Source organism: Cylas formicarius, unplaced genomic scaffold, assembly GCF_029955315.1.
Source record: "Cylas formicarius isolate icCylForm1 unplaced genomic scaffold, icCylForm1.1 PGA_scaffold_6__28_contigs__length_40554024, whole genome shotgun sequence".
In the NCBI taxonomy this organism is placed as follows: domain Eukaryota; kingdom Metazoa; phylum Arthropoda; class Insecta; order Coleoptera; family Brentidae; genus Cylas; species Cylas formicarius.
Window position 1 is genome coordinate 1879843 of NW_026844347.1, and position 13264 is coordinate 1893106.

General features: G+C 32.9%; 5 protein-coding genes across 7 annotated transcripts; 3 read left to right on the forward strand and 2 right to left on the reverse strand.

Moving 5' to 3' along the window:
* The first annotated feature begins 95 nt into the window (after window positions 1-95).
* On the forward strand, window positions 96-4753 carry LOC132703643 (sphingomyelin phosphodiesterase 4). Of its 2 annotated transcripts, none has more exons than XM_060673026.1 (11): window positions 96-437; window positions 495-791; window positions 849-948; window positions 1008-1224; window positions 1522-1732; window positions 1782-2062; window positions 2723-2918; window positions 2972-3274; window positions 3364-3597; window positions 3715-3855; window positions 4221-4753. In XM_060673026.1, exons 1-11 carry the CDS (start codon window positions 408-410, stop codon window positions 4593-4595), a joined length of 2385 nt encoding a protein of 794 aa, XP_060529009.1. In that variant the 5' UTR covers window positions 96-407; the 3' UTR covers window positions 4596-4753. The 2 variants fall into 2 exon arrangements, with proteins under 2 accessions (XP_060529009.1, XP_060529007.1); XM_060673024.1 differs by having other exon boundaries at window positions 97-437; window positions 3646-3855.
* Window positions 4754-5098: 345 nt separating this feature from the next.
* Window positions 5099-7247, reverse strand: LOC132703644 (nuclear cap-binding protein subunit 3-like). The gene is made up of 2 exons (XM_060673027.1): window positions 7017-7247; window positions 5099-6960 (listed from the first exon to the last, which is right to left on the reverse strand). Exons 1-2 carry the CDS (start codon window positions 7185-7187, stop codon window positions 5122-5124), a joined length of 2010 nt encoding a protein of 669 aa, XP_060529010.1. The 5' UTR covers window positions 7188-7247; the 3' UTR covers window positions 5099-5121.
* Window positions 7248-7898: 651 nt separating this feature from the next.
* LOC132703874 (E3 ubiquitin-protein ligase MARCHF5) lies at window positions 7899-9828 on the forward strand. Its single transcript, XM_060673391.1, has 4 exons — window positions 7899-8459; window positions 8524-8769; window positions 8884-9071; window positions 9354-9828. The coding sequence occupies exons 1-4, from the start codon at window positions 8289-8291 to the stop codon at window positions 9676-9678; spliced, it is 930 nt and encodes a 309-aa protein (XP_060529374.1). The 5' UTR covers window positions 7899-8288; the 3' UTR covers window positions 9679-9828.
* Window positions 9829-9922: 94 nt separating this feature from the next.
* LOC132703875 (2-aminoethanethiol dioxygenase) lies at window positions 9923-11059 on the reverse strand. The gene has a single exon (XM_060673392.1). It carries the CDS (start codon window positions 10881-10883, stop codon window positions 10155-10157), a length of 729 nt encoding a protein of 242 aa, XP_060529375.1. The 5' UTR covers window positions 10884-11059; the 3' UTR covers window positions 9923-10154.
* A 494-nt stretch (window positions 11060-11553) lies between these two features.
* Window positions 11554-12927, forward strand: LOC132703327 (malectin-B). Of its 2 annotated transcripts, none has more exons than XM_060672503.1 (3): window positions 11554-11944; window positions 11993-12490; window positions 12546-12927. In XM_060672503.1, the coding sequence occupies exons 2-3, from the start codon at window positions 12028-12030 to the stop codon at window positions 12884-12886; spliced, it is 804 nt and encodes a 267-aa protein (XP_060528486.1). In that variant the 5' UTR covers window positions 11554-11944; window positions 11993-12027; the 3' UTR covers window positions 12887-12927. The 2 variants fall into 2 exon arrangements, with proteins under 2 accessions (XP_060528486.1, XP_060528484.1); XM_060672501.1 differs by having other exon boundaries at window positions 11556-11944; window positions 12001-12490.
* The last annotated feature ends 337 nt before the right edge of the window (window positions 12928-13264 follow it).

Sequence of the window (13264 nt, forward strand, 5' to 3'; positions counted from 1 at the left end):
ACACATAATTGAACTTCACCTTGAAATGATGGCCGAATGATCCTAGCAGTTTTGGCCAACAGAAGTAAAAAAAGAAAAGAAGAACTTGAACCGTGGTCCATATTCCGTTCAAAACCATATTCCTTTCAATTTTTTTTTATTGCAATGTTAATGTTTTTTTATAACTTTATGTATGCTGCTCTAAATTTTCTCTAAGACATTAAATCTGCGTTGTGCCTTTTGGGCATGGAATAACAAGCAAGCTGGTAGCAACGCCAAAATTTAAAAAGAATTACAACCAAAAATACCAATTTGAAACTGTGACTGTGAATAACCTATAAAACTCGTTTTCATGGATCTAATAAACGAATATAAAGCATTTGAAAAAAATATCTGACCCGCTTATAAGCATTGTTTGATATTTGAAAATGTTTTTTAAAGAACGGGATAATTTTATGGTAGAAGAAATTAATATATATTGTAAAAGTTCTATTACAAAATAAGCCGATTTTTAGTTTGGTATTCAACATGCTCTCAGTCTTCCCCTTCGTAGAAAATGTGCCGAATTAACAGTATTGTTTGATCGCGGTACTTTATTGGAATTGCACAATATTTTTCCTGTACTAATTGACAACATATTTGGCCCGCAAGGTACAGTATGTTGGTGGTTAAGAACAACTACTGAAGAACAGTTGGAAGATTTTCAACAACTTCATCACTTTTTGTCACCTTGCGGTCCTTTGTTTAATCTAATCTATACTTTATTAAAGGATCCAAGCATTAAGTATGAATTTCCTTTGACATTTTTACCAGTAAGTTATCCAATTAATGCAGCCTTATATCAACTGACTTTAATTTTTTTATTTTAGGAAAAAGTTAAGCAATTTTTGGAACATCCTACTGGACATCCATTTTACTCAGATCTAATAAATACTTCATCAAATAAACAAGTCACATCTCTTATGCTCAGTATGTAGTTTACATACATATATTTTGAAAAATTGCAATTATGTTTTTTGATATTTTAGATGCTTTTGACTATTATTTCTTCCATTTTGCTTACCATTTGATAAATCCTTGGCAGCAGAGAGCGGGTGCCTTTGTAACATCCTGGAATACTGTGTATTATGTCCTATGCTGTGATTATATTTTACACTTTTTACCTACAGACCCTAATACTACTATCTTGCCAGAAATATATTATAATGGAAAGAATCCGACAAAATCCATCCCAACCAATTTAACGTAAGTACTTTTTTATTTTTGTATATTTTTCGGAGAAGAACAAACTATAAAATTGTGTGAGGAGATGCAAGTATGGTGGTAATAAAATATATAAAGCAATGGGATTTTCAGAAATGCAATTCTTTTGTACCTTAAAAATTATGTAATTACTAATGAACAAACAAATGCTAAAGCAAATTTTATATTTAAAAAAAAAATTACTTATTTTGAATAAAATTAAACACACTTTACATTTGTTATATAAATTATAACAATTTTAACAATTGTGTTTATGAACTTGTACGATATTTCTTTTAGGCATCCTCCCAGGTCAGGAGGAATTAACATATTCATGAATCCTATAGTCCTAAACAAAAACATTGAAGACAACAAATTTGTAAATTTGGATCGTCATCATCCAAGAAATGAAATTTGGCGTAGTGAGACGGTTTTAACAGTTTTTATTGATATGTGGCTCCATATTGATTCCATAAACCAGTCCATTAGTCCCACTGATGTTATGACTTCTGTAAGTAGTCTTCAAGTATCATATTCTCATTAAAATGCAATTTTTTTAGAGATTATATTTTAATGAATTGCCAACTGGTGAATATATGAGAATAGTAAGAGCTTTAATAAAACAACTTCATTCATTTGCTAACAGTGCTAAGGAAGATGATACTCCATTGGGTGAACTAAAAAAAATTACTATATCAATGATTCAGGGAAAAGTGTACATATTCCTGAGAAACCTGATACATCGCTGGCCTTTAGATGGTTCTTTTCGGCTAGTCTTAGAACTATGGTTAACTTATATACAGCCATGGCGTTACTTTGCAAATACTTTTAAGAAGCAGATGTAAGCTTTACATAAGGTTTTCAATATGTCATATGATTATTTTTATACTTTGCGAGAATTTATTGTTACAGACAATGTAGTAATAGTTAAAAAAAAATTATATGAAAATCACCTTTGGGTAGACATCAGAAACAGATCTATTAACTGGTTTATGACAGCTGTTTTCCCCTTTATCACATTTATATTTATATTTTTTATTTTTTTCCAGGATGTTGCTGAAACAGCTGTCATAAACCAATAAATAACTGTAAAAGTCTGAGTATTTTTTGTTTTAAATTGTATTAAATTGGTTTTCAAGTAAAAGCCACCTCTCTTTAAATGAACCTGTTGGGGAGTGAGTTTTCGAAGTGGACAGGTTCAGACTACTTTTCTTTAAGCTATGATTGGCTGACAATGTATTTGTTAAATAAGAATTACCTTCTAAGTATAGCACATCTGTGTGCCATGTAACAGAAAAGAGCATAGTAAACATTTCCAATTCAGTCACTGGTTATTTTGAAAAATCATAAAATTTTGCAGCCTTTTAAACTAACAATGGAATTAAAGTATTATTGTACACATTTGTTAACAAAACTGGTTCTAAAAAAACGGCACATTTTTATTTACAAAATTACTGGTCCATATTTTACTGAGTAGGATAATTAAATTTTAATCTTTTAGGGAGGTTAATCCTGATACTGAAGATGCTTTAAGCCCATCTGATAAACAACAACATACACTCACTTCTGAATACTTACCATTTATAGCTGAAAATCTGTTGTGTTACACAGTCATTTTTCATCAACTGTTATCAAGATTTGTTAGAGTAGATTTGGTTAGTCCAAAAATGTCATTGATGCTGTATAGAATTACCAAGGTAGTTTTTGTTTATACAATTTAATAAATATTGTGTTCCTCATTTTGTTGTAGGTTTTTGACCAACCTAATCTTCCGGACTACCTGAAAGAAGTCGAACAATGTGTTGATAACAATCGGACATCACCAACTCGTCCTAAGCATAATGCAGAGATTTTACCCCCTCTTTCCCCAAGCGCCTGGTTAAATACGCCTACGAAATCATTTTGGAACCATAATACTGCTAGTACATTTTCTGGCAGTATAATTGGACATGGCGAGAAAAAATGGTTGGTAATTGTAAGGCAAAGGATGAATGAATTAGAAGGACCTAGTTTTGTTTACAAGAAGCTATTTTCTGAGCCACCTGTGCATGAGGTACAATGTTCTTATAAAGAAACCAAGTTTGGAAATTTTACTTATATGAAGTTTTGGTTTTCTTTATTAATAAACATCTCATTTTTCAGGTGTACGAACTCTTAATACAAATCCAAAAGTCAATAGGATCTGCTCAGAACATAATAAAAATGAAAGAACATGAAGAAAAAGAAATGTATTCAGGTTTTTGGGGTTCTGTAAAATATTTATTACAAGCATCTGCTTCAACTGATGAGTTTACTCTCAATGATAGGAAGAAAGTTCCTCTTTACTTGGAAGTGTCCTTAGGAAATTTAAAGGACATGTTTAACATTAGGGATGAGGTAAAAAACAAGACAGAATTGTTATAAGGTATCATCACAGTATTTTAGTATTTCAACTATGAACCAGAAACCAGTCCTGTTTTAAGTGAATCCACTGATTTGTCAAATAATTTCAAGATGCTCACACCTGAAAGAGTTCGAAGCCGATTAAAAACCATTAAATATGAAGGCGACCCTGACTTACTACCCATCAGATCGGATGAATGCGCTTTTTTAGTTAGGACTTTATACCAAGTCTCATTGAAAATTAATGAAAATGTAAGTAAATATCGTTAGTTGATTAAATGAGCTCTTATTATTTTTTTTTAATCATCTGAACGACTTGCTAATTGCGGTCTCCCTTTTTTTGTATTTGTGCCAATTTGAAACTGAATTACAATTTAAGTAAAGCAACAGTATTGCTATTAAAACCAACTTGTTTTTCAAGTTTCTAAGATAATGTAATTTTCAGAAATTTCTAAATAATCGCAAGAACTTATTCTATTTCAACTTTTATTCACTTTATTAACTTGATTAAAGCAAACTCACCAAGAATGTGTCATTAATTCTAAGTACAGTTAAAAACTACTTCTTCCACCGTCTAACTTCTTAACATTCTTAACCTGCATAGTTTTTTTTTTCAGTTTGGTACATACTTTAACCAACTTTACCGCAGGCCAACATATTGTGGTAGATTTTCAAGGCAGATATTATGCCCGCCAGTGACTGTTTACAAATATGACAAGTCAATGCCCGGCTCTCCCCGAGTAGACTCCAACCTTCCTCCAAGGATTAGTTTGAGACCCTGTGCAAGTTTGAAATTCCTAACCTATTTATTTTGTGGAGCGTTTATCAGTTGGATGTTAAATTATAGATTAGAAACTTACTTTGTACTTTTGTTTCTCTTGTTTGTACTTTATAAGGCATTGAAGTCCATTCCAAATGATGGCTGCCCCCTACGACATAGCTATCCCACACAAGGATTTGGAAATATTAGTTTTAATGAATCTAATTACTAAGAAATTTAGCTTAAGTTAAATGCATGTTTTACATTGTATTTTTTATTTTTTAATAAAGTATATTTTTTCGCGCAAGTGATACCCTCCTTCTGCAACTCCTATATAATAAAATAATGCTTTACTTTGAATGTCAAATTCTCACAAGGTGTTCCACAGAGAAATCCCTGACTTTGTTATGGGAACACAATAACTGAAAAAAAATTGAAAAATTGGTGGTAGTCATGGGAAAAAATTCCACTTGTTTCAGCCCGTGTTTAGCAGAATCATGGTGTGTTACCAAAAAGGTATCAGAATTTTTCAAAGTAGTTATAATTTTCTATCCTTTGTCGAGTTTCTATAATAACGGGATGTAAAGATATTGTCATTATCAACATAAAATTGTTTGGTAATTTGATATAATAAGATAAAACTTGTAGAAAATTACACTTATTACATGTAAAAATGTTCATCACTTCTATAAACATCATTCTATGCAGAAATAAAAATAACCATACAAAAAATCTACAGCAAATAAAAAGCACTCATTTCATCTCTTGTAGCGGTTGTTGGGCATTGTAATTTTTATTGGGCTTTTGAGATTACTCTTCTCTGAAAAATGGTTTCTAATACCTCGAAAGCCTGGTCGTGCCATTCTTTTTAATGAATGCTTCTTTGAAGAGTGTGATGATGATTCATCATCTGACTGGGAGCCAGATTCAGATTCAGAGCCACTCCCAACACTACTACTGCTACTGCTACTTCCCTCAGATTCTTGAGAATCTGATGAGGTTTCTTGATCATCACTATCACTGGTTTGTTTCACCCTGGACCATATTGTTGACGCCACAACTGGTTTCCTGGCTGATGGTTTTATGACAACTGACACTTTACTTTTTGGTTTTTGACTGTATCTGTCATAGGTGGAACTTCTATAATGTCTGCTCACCTTGCCATGTCTGGAATGCTCACTGCGCATTCTATCACTGTGCAAAGTTTTTCCCATATCTCCATGCCTACCTCTGCTCAACCTCTCTTTATGTCTATTGGAGTCATGTAATTTTTTAATAGTTTGCCTACGTTCCACCAAAAGGGTCCGTATATCAGGCTTTATTTCTGTAATGTTTTTAACAGGTGCCTCTCTGCCTACTGCAAAAACCAGTCTGCTGGTTCGATTTTTTAATTTTGAACCTAAGTCAATAGCTGATGCACCTTTTTCCACACTTACTTCCTTAAGTGGCACTTTTCGAGAGTTCCGTAGAACATTTCTCAAGTCTGTCTTTTCTATTTTATCAGCTTGCCTTTTGATTTTTTGAAGAATTTTTTTTCTTTTGATTTTCTCTTCTTCCTCATCAGCATACATTTTCATGCGTGGCATTTTATTTTTAAATTTGTCTACAGTCACATCTGAATCACCCTCATCATAGTCATTATCATTTGAATGACTGTTGCTATCTGAAAGCTTGCGTTTTGCTCCCAAACGAGCCAACAATTTTGGATTTTTCACTTCAATTTGAGGCTTAATGACATCTTCATGTAGAATTGGTGATCTCTCCCGGAACTTTGCATCTTTATCCCAGTTCCTAGCTAGCGACCCCCACGGGTTTTTATCTATTGAAAGTTCCTTGTTTCTTTCAAATATACTCCCAAGTTCTTTTTTCTGGTTATCTGATATGATGTTTTTCGAAACAGTTAATTTTTTATAGTACTTACTGAAACTTTCAGCTTCATATGCTTGTTTATCTGTTCTCAGGTTGAATCTGACAAGAATGCAACTTGCTTTAGGATGACTTTTCCCCAAACGCCAATAACCGGGGGGGATAGGTATAGTTATTTCGGATATATTCACAGAATATTTTGGAATTGTTGTTTTATGTAACTTTCCATCTTCATCTCTTAATTCAACTATGCGGTTCTTATTTTTTGACAAAATACTCTGACCTGTTGTTTGCACTTCACTCTGCTCCTCATCTAAAAACACATCTGAAAAAATATCAGATGGACCTCTGGCAGGCATCCCATTTACAGCTTTGGAATTAAAATACAGGGCTCTAGCTGCGGATACGTTGTCTAACCATACAACATTACAACTATCATTATCTATCCATTCAATTCCAGCTGGTGCATATTTTGCAAAATACTCTAGTATATCTTCAGCACTCATTTGACTTATTCCCAACAAATGAACAATGTTGAATTTAACTTCACCCTGATTATCAGCAGTAATTCCTAAGCTTCGATGAAGTTCTTCTAAATCTTCATCTGTAAAAGTGTGGATTTCATCAGGCTTCAAAGCAAATCTCCTGGCCCGTTCTTGAAGCTTTTCTTGTTCCCCTTTATCAAAAATGTTAATTCCAGTAGCGAAAATGCCCCTTGAGTCTTTCCAGTGCTATAAATAGTTTGTTGAAAATAATTAAGTAACAATTTAATAACCAAATTAAATACCATTCCCAAAACAGGGGAACTGGACTGTTGCATTTCCTTCATACCATTTTCTTCTTCATCCTCATTTATCTCACCCTCATTTTCACTGACTGGGCTATCAACATCCATTTTATTATCATTATTAATTTCAATCATGATATTTGGACGCATTTCTTCCGTATCTACACTCATGTTTTTAGTTTCTTTCCAATAAAATGCAAAGATATATCAAAAAACCAGTGAAAAACCATAGAAAACAAATATTACCATGGATAAGCGATTATAACTAATGCGGCATTGACATAGAACAGGAATAAAGAAAACACTTTTTTGTTCTGCCTTATTTGCCCCAAGTTTTTTTTCTCGATTTTTCAGCACACTTTAGTGCTTATTTTATCAATATTTAATTATACAAAAACCGATTCTTGAAGCCATAATTTAAGCTCTGAACGGTTGCTGTAAAAGTTTTCCCTGAGAGGCACCTAAGATCTCTCTCACTTTATACCTTTCGCATTAACATTTGGATTGGTAAATCCAATGTTCGCGGTGTAGAAAATTACTGCGAAACATGTTCAATTAATTCTGGAAGGGATTTTTTTGTTTTGCTTCTCTTGGGCAAGAGTACCAGGATAAATCGGTTACCTGATTAAGCCATTTCCTCTTTACGTTTTTGAAAAATTAGGTCACTTTATAACGATGATATTTGTGGTTTGAAAGCTATGACAATATCGACATTTAAAACTACAACTTTTTTGTTAGAGCACTCAGAGCGCTCTCCTAGTGACATCTAACTGCTTGTGCTGGCCAGCTACCCATACGCGGTCGTTAAAGGTTCTCATTTCCTATTTCTTCTTTTTAAAGCCCTTAGAATTTTTGTTTTTTTTTTTATTATTCTATGAGTTCTCATAATTCTGGGAACGAAACAAAATTAGGTGACAAACAAACTGAAATATTTAGAATCGGAAATTATTCGTGGAGATAATTATTAATAATAGAACCAATATTTAAAACGCTATATGTGCAAACACTTTTTACATTGCAAATTTGTCCACTGTAAATTATGAAAACAACTGTCAAAAAATAAATTTCTAGCTGACCAAAATTTCCTGTTTAGTTTTAGTTTTCCGGATTAACTTGATATATCATATTTGACACAGTACAAATTGAATATCAGTAACGAAGCATATTTCGAAAATATGGAAGATAATCTTTGAGCTTGGTTTTTCGTCTGTTTTTTTGAAATATTTACTTATATTGTGCAAAATTGTTGGTTATGAAATAGCCTCTATTAAAATGAACGAGGATATAGATCAGCAAAATGAACAGTCATCTTTTCAATCCAGTGACCCTCCAGTTAGACAGAGTGATTCCGGAAGGTACTGTTGGGTGTGTTTTGCCACCGAAGAAGAAGACAGAGAAGCATCTTGGGTACAGCCATGCAACTGTCGGGGTACTACAAAATGGGTAAACCTTTTCCTTAAATTTAACAAGTCTCTGGAGGGTACATTAGTGGGGTATCAATTTTCAGGTTCACCAGTCTTGTCTTCAGCGGTGGGTGGATGAAAAACAAAAAGGAGGAAATATGGGAAAGGTGACATGCCCGCAATGTCAGACAGAATACATAATAGTTTTCCCAAATATGGGAATGCTTGTACTTATCCTGGATACTGTTGATGGCATTATTTACAAAGGATGTCCATTTATGGCAGCAGGAATTGTTGTTGGGGCAGTCTATTGGTGTGCTGTTACTTATGGCGCAATTACTGTAATGCAGGTACATAGTTATGAAAGGAGTTTTAACCACATTTTCATGTGGAAGCAAATTTAATTTCAGTATTTCTCTTTTGTGTTTGCAATATGCACCTTTGTTGAATTATTCCCTTCTTAGGTTATAGGTCAAAAAGAAGGACTATCTGTTATGGAACAAGCTGATCCATTGATATTATTAGTAGGACTTCCAGCCATTCCAGTTGCTCTTTTATTGGGTAAAATGATCCGTTGGGAAGATGCTGTGTTGAACTTTATGAGGAGAAAGTTAAAGAAAGTGCCTATTATTAGATATGTTGTGCCATTTAGGTAATATAGGAAAATATATATGACAATGGTCGCCAACCTGGCGATCGCGAGGTACCAGTGGCTTGCGGAGGCAATTCTGGTAGCTCACACACCAATTTTAAAATATAAACTGCAAAAATCAGAGAAGCTTCAAAATTCCACAAAAAAATCTTACTGTCATAATATTAAACGTAAACAATTCCGCGGTTTATTCCAAAATTAACAAAGTAGCTCAACACATTGAAGAGGTTGGCGACCACTCATATATGGAAACAGGTTTAAATTACAATTGCTTTTTTTTAGCATTGATACAGCTTTGAATGCAGATGCTCAAGCAACAACGGAAAATGATCTTCCTCCATTATCTACTCCCATATCTGCTACAAGAGTTTTATGTGGAGCCCTTTTAATGCCGACTATAGCTAGTCTCTTTGGAAAGATATTTTTTGACTCAGTAAAGTCAAATTTTCACAAAACCATTTTAGGCGGATTGGCGTTTGTTGCACTAAAAGGGTGTCTGAAAATATATCATAAACAACAACAGTATATAAGGCAATGTCAACGTAAAATTTTAGACTATACAGAATCAAATATTTCTGCGTATATACATAACAGAGAAAGCGAATAATTTCAACTAATTATAACATTGCTGATATATATACATATTTTGTTAAATGTTGCGATATTTTTTGTGTTAAATTTTTTAGTATTAGGTCAAATCAATTAATTTTTTGAAGAAATTTTTACTGTTTTAAATAAATTGTCAACTTCAGTGGTATCCTCATTATAACAGTTCATAATATTTCAATTCATTTACGTTTATGAAAACTATTTATTTTTGCTAGTCAGATACAGTTCTAATAAAATCACAGATTACTTCTCACGTTTATTTTTAAAAAAGTTAATTTCTCTATTCAACAAAAATAGAACAAAGTTGTGATCTATGTTAACACTTAAGAGATGGATAACTGATTTTTTTTTTAAATGTCAATGGGTTTGAAACTAGAAGACAAATTTAAGTGTTGCAACTAAGGCAAAAGTTTAAAAAAGTACTCACAGGTAAAGACAACAAAAAGAAATATTTAAAAAATTTGGCAAAAAAAATTATATTTTGACATCTCTGTCAATTGGTGGACCAGTGTAAGGGCAAGAGTCCGTCCAATACCAGCTTGGAGATCTTATTTCCTTCAATCGAAAAATGCCGGGTGTTACCTGACTGAGCTTGGTGAAATAGGAACATTGTCTTTGGGTGTTATTGACAATTGGGGAATCATAGGGTGGGGCAAGTATATCCAAAAAAGCTGCTGGTCCTTCCAAACTTTGTATTTCATGTAAATTCTTATGATGTGGTTCCAGAACACATGGTGCACTTTTTGTGCTAGCTATCGACACCGAAACTAATTCGGCTGTCAAAATATTGCTTCTGCTTAAGGGTCGAATCGGAGTGGAGCCATCACCAAAGCTTCTTAGGTCAACTTCTTTAGTTTTTTCTGTATTTATTGAATAACTTGTAATTTTAACTTTTCCTGCAATTACCTTAATAAGGCCATGCATATCAGGGTGATTATGAAGAGGCAATTTTCCATCTGGTTTTAGAATGAATATACCCATGGAAACATTTTCATCTTCATAAATCTCTATACAGGTAACAGGTGCTTTGCCTGGCTGATTCCATAACTGATCAGTCATGAATTGTGGCAACAAATTAACATGTTCGACGTTAATTTTATCCAAAAGCGTTAAAAGAATCTGTAAATTTGCACAGAAAGCATCATTTTTACTTGTAAAGGTTGTTATGGCTTGTTTCAATACTGTTAGCAAGTGGTTTGTCATAATGAATTGCTTTAAATGCTACTATTTCTACTAACTACTGTGAAGAAGGAACGAAGGCGACAACTAGATCTTAGATACATAATATCACGCCTTTACAAATATTCCCAAATAACTCCTGAATAAATGACAAACTACATTGGCAAGTAAGAGGTTAACTACCATGAATAATAGAGATTGGTAAGTCTCAACCACTCGCCCTTTACACACCAAAGAAAATGGTTAAATTGATTTCCGCTAGTGACGTCACACATCCCATATGAAATAAGTTTTATGCATTATGTAATATTGTGTGGGAGGATAAAAGTTTAATAAGGTTTAATTATTTAGATGCAATAAATTCTAAATTAAAATAAAATATTTCAGGTGTGTGTAAGTAAGCTTAACTAAGTGCACCAACCAATGACAACACAGCCACTCAAGTTATATTCAATAAGCGAAAAAAAATGTTACCGAACGCAAAGAAACTATGAAGTTTGCGATATTTTTTATTGTAAATATAATACATATTACACTAAATCGCAATAATATTTCCATAAATTTAATGGAATGAACACGAAAATTATAAAGTAGTTGTCTCCGGTTTTACCTTGCCGGAACATTAATTTCCGGCGTTTATTTGTTGAACATCAATTTGACGTCCGTTTTAAATTATTATAGTGACTTTAACAAACTTAACTATAATTAAGTTGGTTTTCCAAAATAAGACATAACAACATAATAACCAGAACTAACCAAATACTTGCTTATTTCTACACAATTAAAATACAGAGAGTCAATAATAACATTGGACTCCAGTCAAACATTTAACTTGTTCCCAAAGTAACTATCATCTGCCTTTTTTCACCCCACAAAATTTCTCTGGTAGAACTACTGTTGTTTATCTATGCAGTTGAAATAAATTACGAATTACGTTTTTATTGAAGAATAATTTCATTTTCTATTATCTATGTAAGTTACATGTACCTTTATCTATAGATAAATAATTATCTCAATCATCTATGATAATCTGTGATGATAATATATAGTGTAATATCCATGACTGTATGTAGTGTCAACCCCAGGTAATTTAGAAAATGCTTGTTGGCAATTGTTGTGAGTTTGAGATAAAGGTTTCTAGAAACTGAAACGTGCCCAACTTTCGACGATGAGAATAAAATATGTTTTAATAGTGTACATAAGTATATTGTACATTATTCCAATAGTCCATGGAGTGGGACAAATAATTTATGCAATAAATGCAGGAGGGGAAGCTCATGTTGATTCCCATGGAGTAAAGTATGAAAGAGACCCTTTACATGGTCATGTTGGTGTAGCTTCTGATTATGGAAAACGATTACTTATTGGAAGAGTGCCCCCACATGATCATATTCTTTATCAAACTGAAAGATATCATACAGCTACATTTGGATATGATCTCCCCATCAACGAAGATGGTGATTACGTTTTAGTATTAAAATTCTGTGAGGTATATTTCAATGCCCCTGATCAGAAGGTATTTGACATTGTACTTAATGGTGAACATACGGTGGTAGCTGATTTAGATATATTTGCTAAAGTAAATAAGGGTATTGCTCATGATGAATATGTCCCTTTTAAAGTTTCAAAAGGTAAGTGAGGATAGAGTAAATACTACTGGCTATTAGAATTGCAAAGATATTTTAGGTAGGCTAATAGTTAACAGAGAAGAATCAGATATTATTAGGGGCAAAATTCGAGTTGAATTTATAAAAGGTTATAAGGACAATCCCAAAATAAATGCTCTCTATATGATCAAAGGCAATGTAGAAGATGTACCAAAGCTGCCTCCCCTCAATGAAGAACCTCTGGAGTCATTTGAATCAAAAGTGGAGAAAGAACCTGAGATTGCCCCTAAGGCTCGAATTAGAACAACTGCTCAAAAGATTCTCGATCTTTATGAAGAAGAAGAATCCTCCATAATGTTGCCAGTTTTTATTGTAATTGGGGCCTTCATTCCTGTTCTATTTTGTTTGTGTAAATTGTGATAATATCTTTATTAGGTATTTAATAAATTTTGTTGAATATTTTTGCATTGTTAATTACAATATAATTTTCATTCTCTTTATAATGAGCCTAGAAAGAACATTTCCGTAAATTCTATATTCTGGTTGCTGCTTTCCTACGTAGAAATCATAATTACTACATAATATTCAAAAAAGGGAACATACTAACAAAAAAGTTGTGATTAACGCCCTCTACATATTGTGTGGAAAAATAGAATGCAATCATAAAACTCCCAAATCAGAGTTTCTGTTTTAATATCTAAAAAAAACATACCTTGAGCCACAAACAAATAACGTCCACAACAGTAAGCTTTAACACGCTGTATCTCCTAATAAGCACCATTTGGCAAATTGTACTCC

Bases quoted from the DNA above. Each gene is read 5' to 3' on its own strand.
- LOC132703875 (XM_060673392.1), bottom strand. From the start codon at position 10,883: ATGACAAACCACTTGCTAACAGTATTGAAACAAGCCATAACAACCTTT.
- LOC132703874 (XM_060673391.1), top strand. From the start codon at position 8,289: ATGAACGAGGATATAGATCAGCAAAATGAACAGTCATCTTTTCAATCC. The intron at 8,460-8,523 runs GTAAACCTTTTC...ATCAATTTTCAG, and splicing joins GTCGGGGTACTACAAAATGG to GTTCACCAGTCTTGTCTTCA. The intron at 9,072-9,353 runs GTAATATAGGAA...GCTTTTTTTTAG, and splicing joins AGATATGTTGTGCCATTTAG to CATTGATACAGCTTTGAATG.
- LOC132703327 (XM_060672503.1), top strand. From the start codon at position 12,028: ATGAGAATAAAATATGTTTTAATAGTGTACATAAGTATATTGTACATT. The intron at 12,491-12,545 runs GTAAGTGAGGAT...AAGATATTTTAG, and splicing joins CCCTTTTAAAGTTTCAAAAG to GTAGGCTAATAGTTAACAGA.
- LOC132703643 (XM_060673024.1), top strand. From the start codon at position 408: ATGTTTTTTAAAGAACGGGATAATTTTATG. The intron at 438-494 runs GTAGAAGAAATT...GCCGATTTTTAG, and splicing joins AAGAACGGGATAATTTTATG to TTTGGTATTCAACATGCTCT. The intron at 949-1,007 runs GTATGTAGTTTA...TTGATATTTTAG, and splicing joins AGTCACATCTCTTATGCTCA to ATGCTTTTGACTATTATTTC.
- LOC132703644 (XM_060673027.1), bottom strand. From the start codon at position 7,187: ATGAGTGTAGATACGGAAGAAATGCGTCCAAATATCATGATTGAAATT. The intron at 6,961-7,016 runs GTATTTAATTTG...AACTATTTATAG, and splicing joins GTTCCCCTGTTTTGGGAATG to CACTGGAAAGACTCAAGGGG.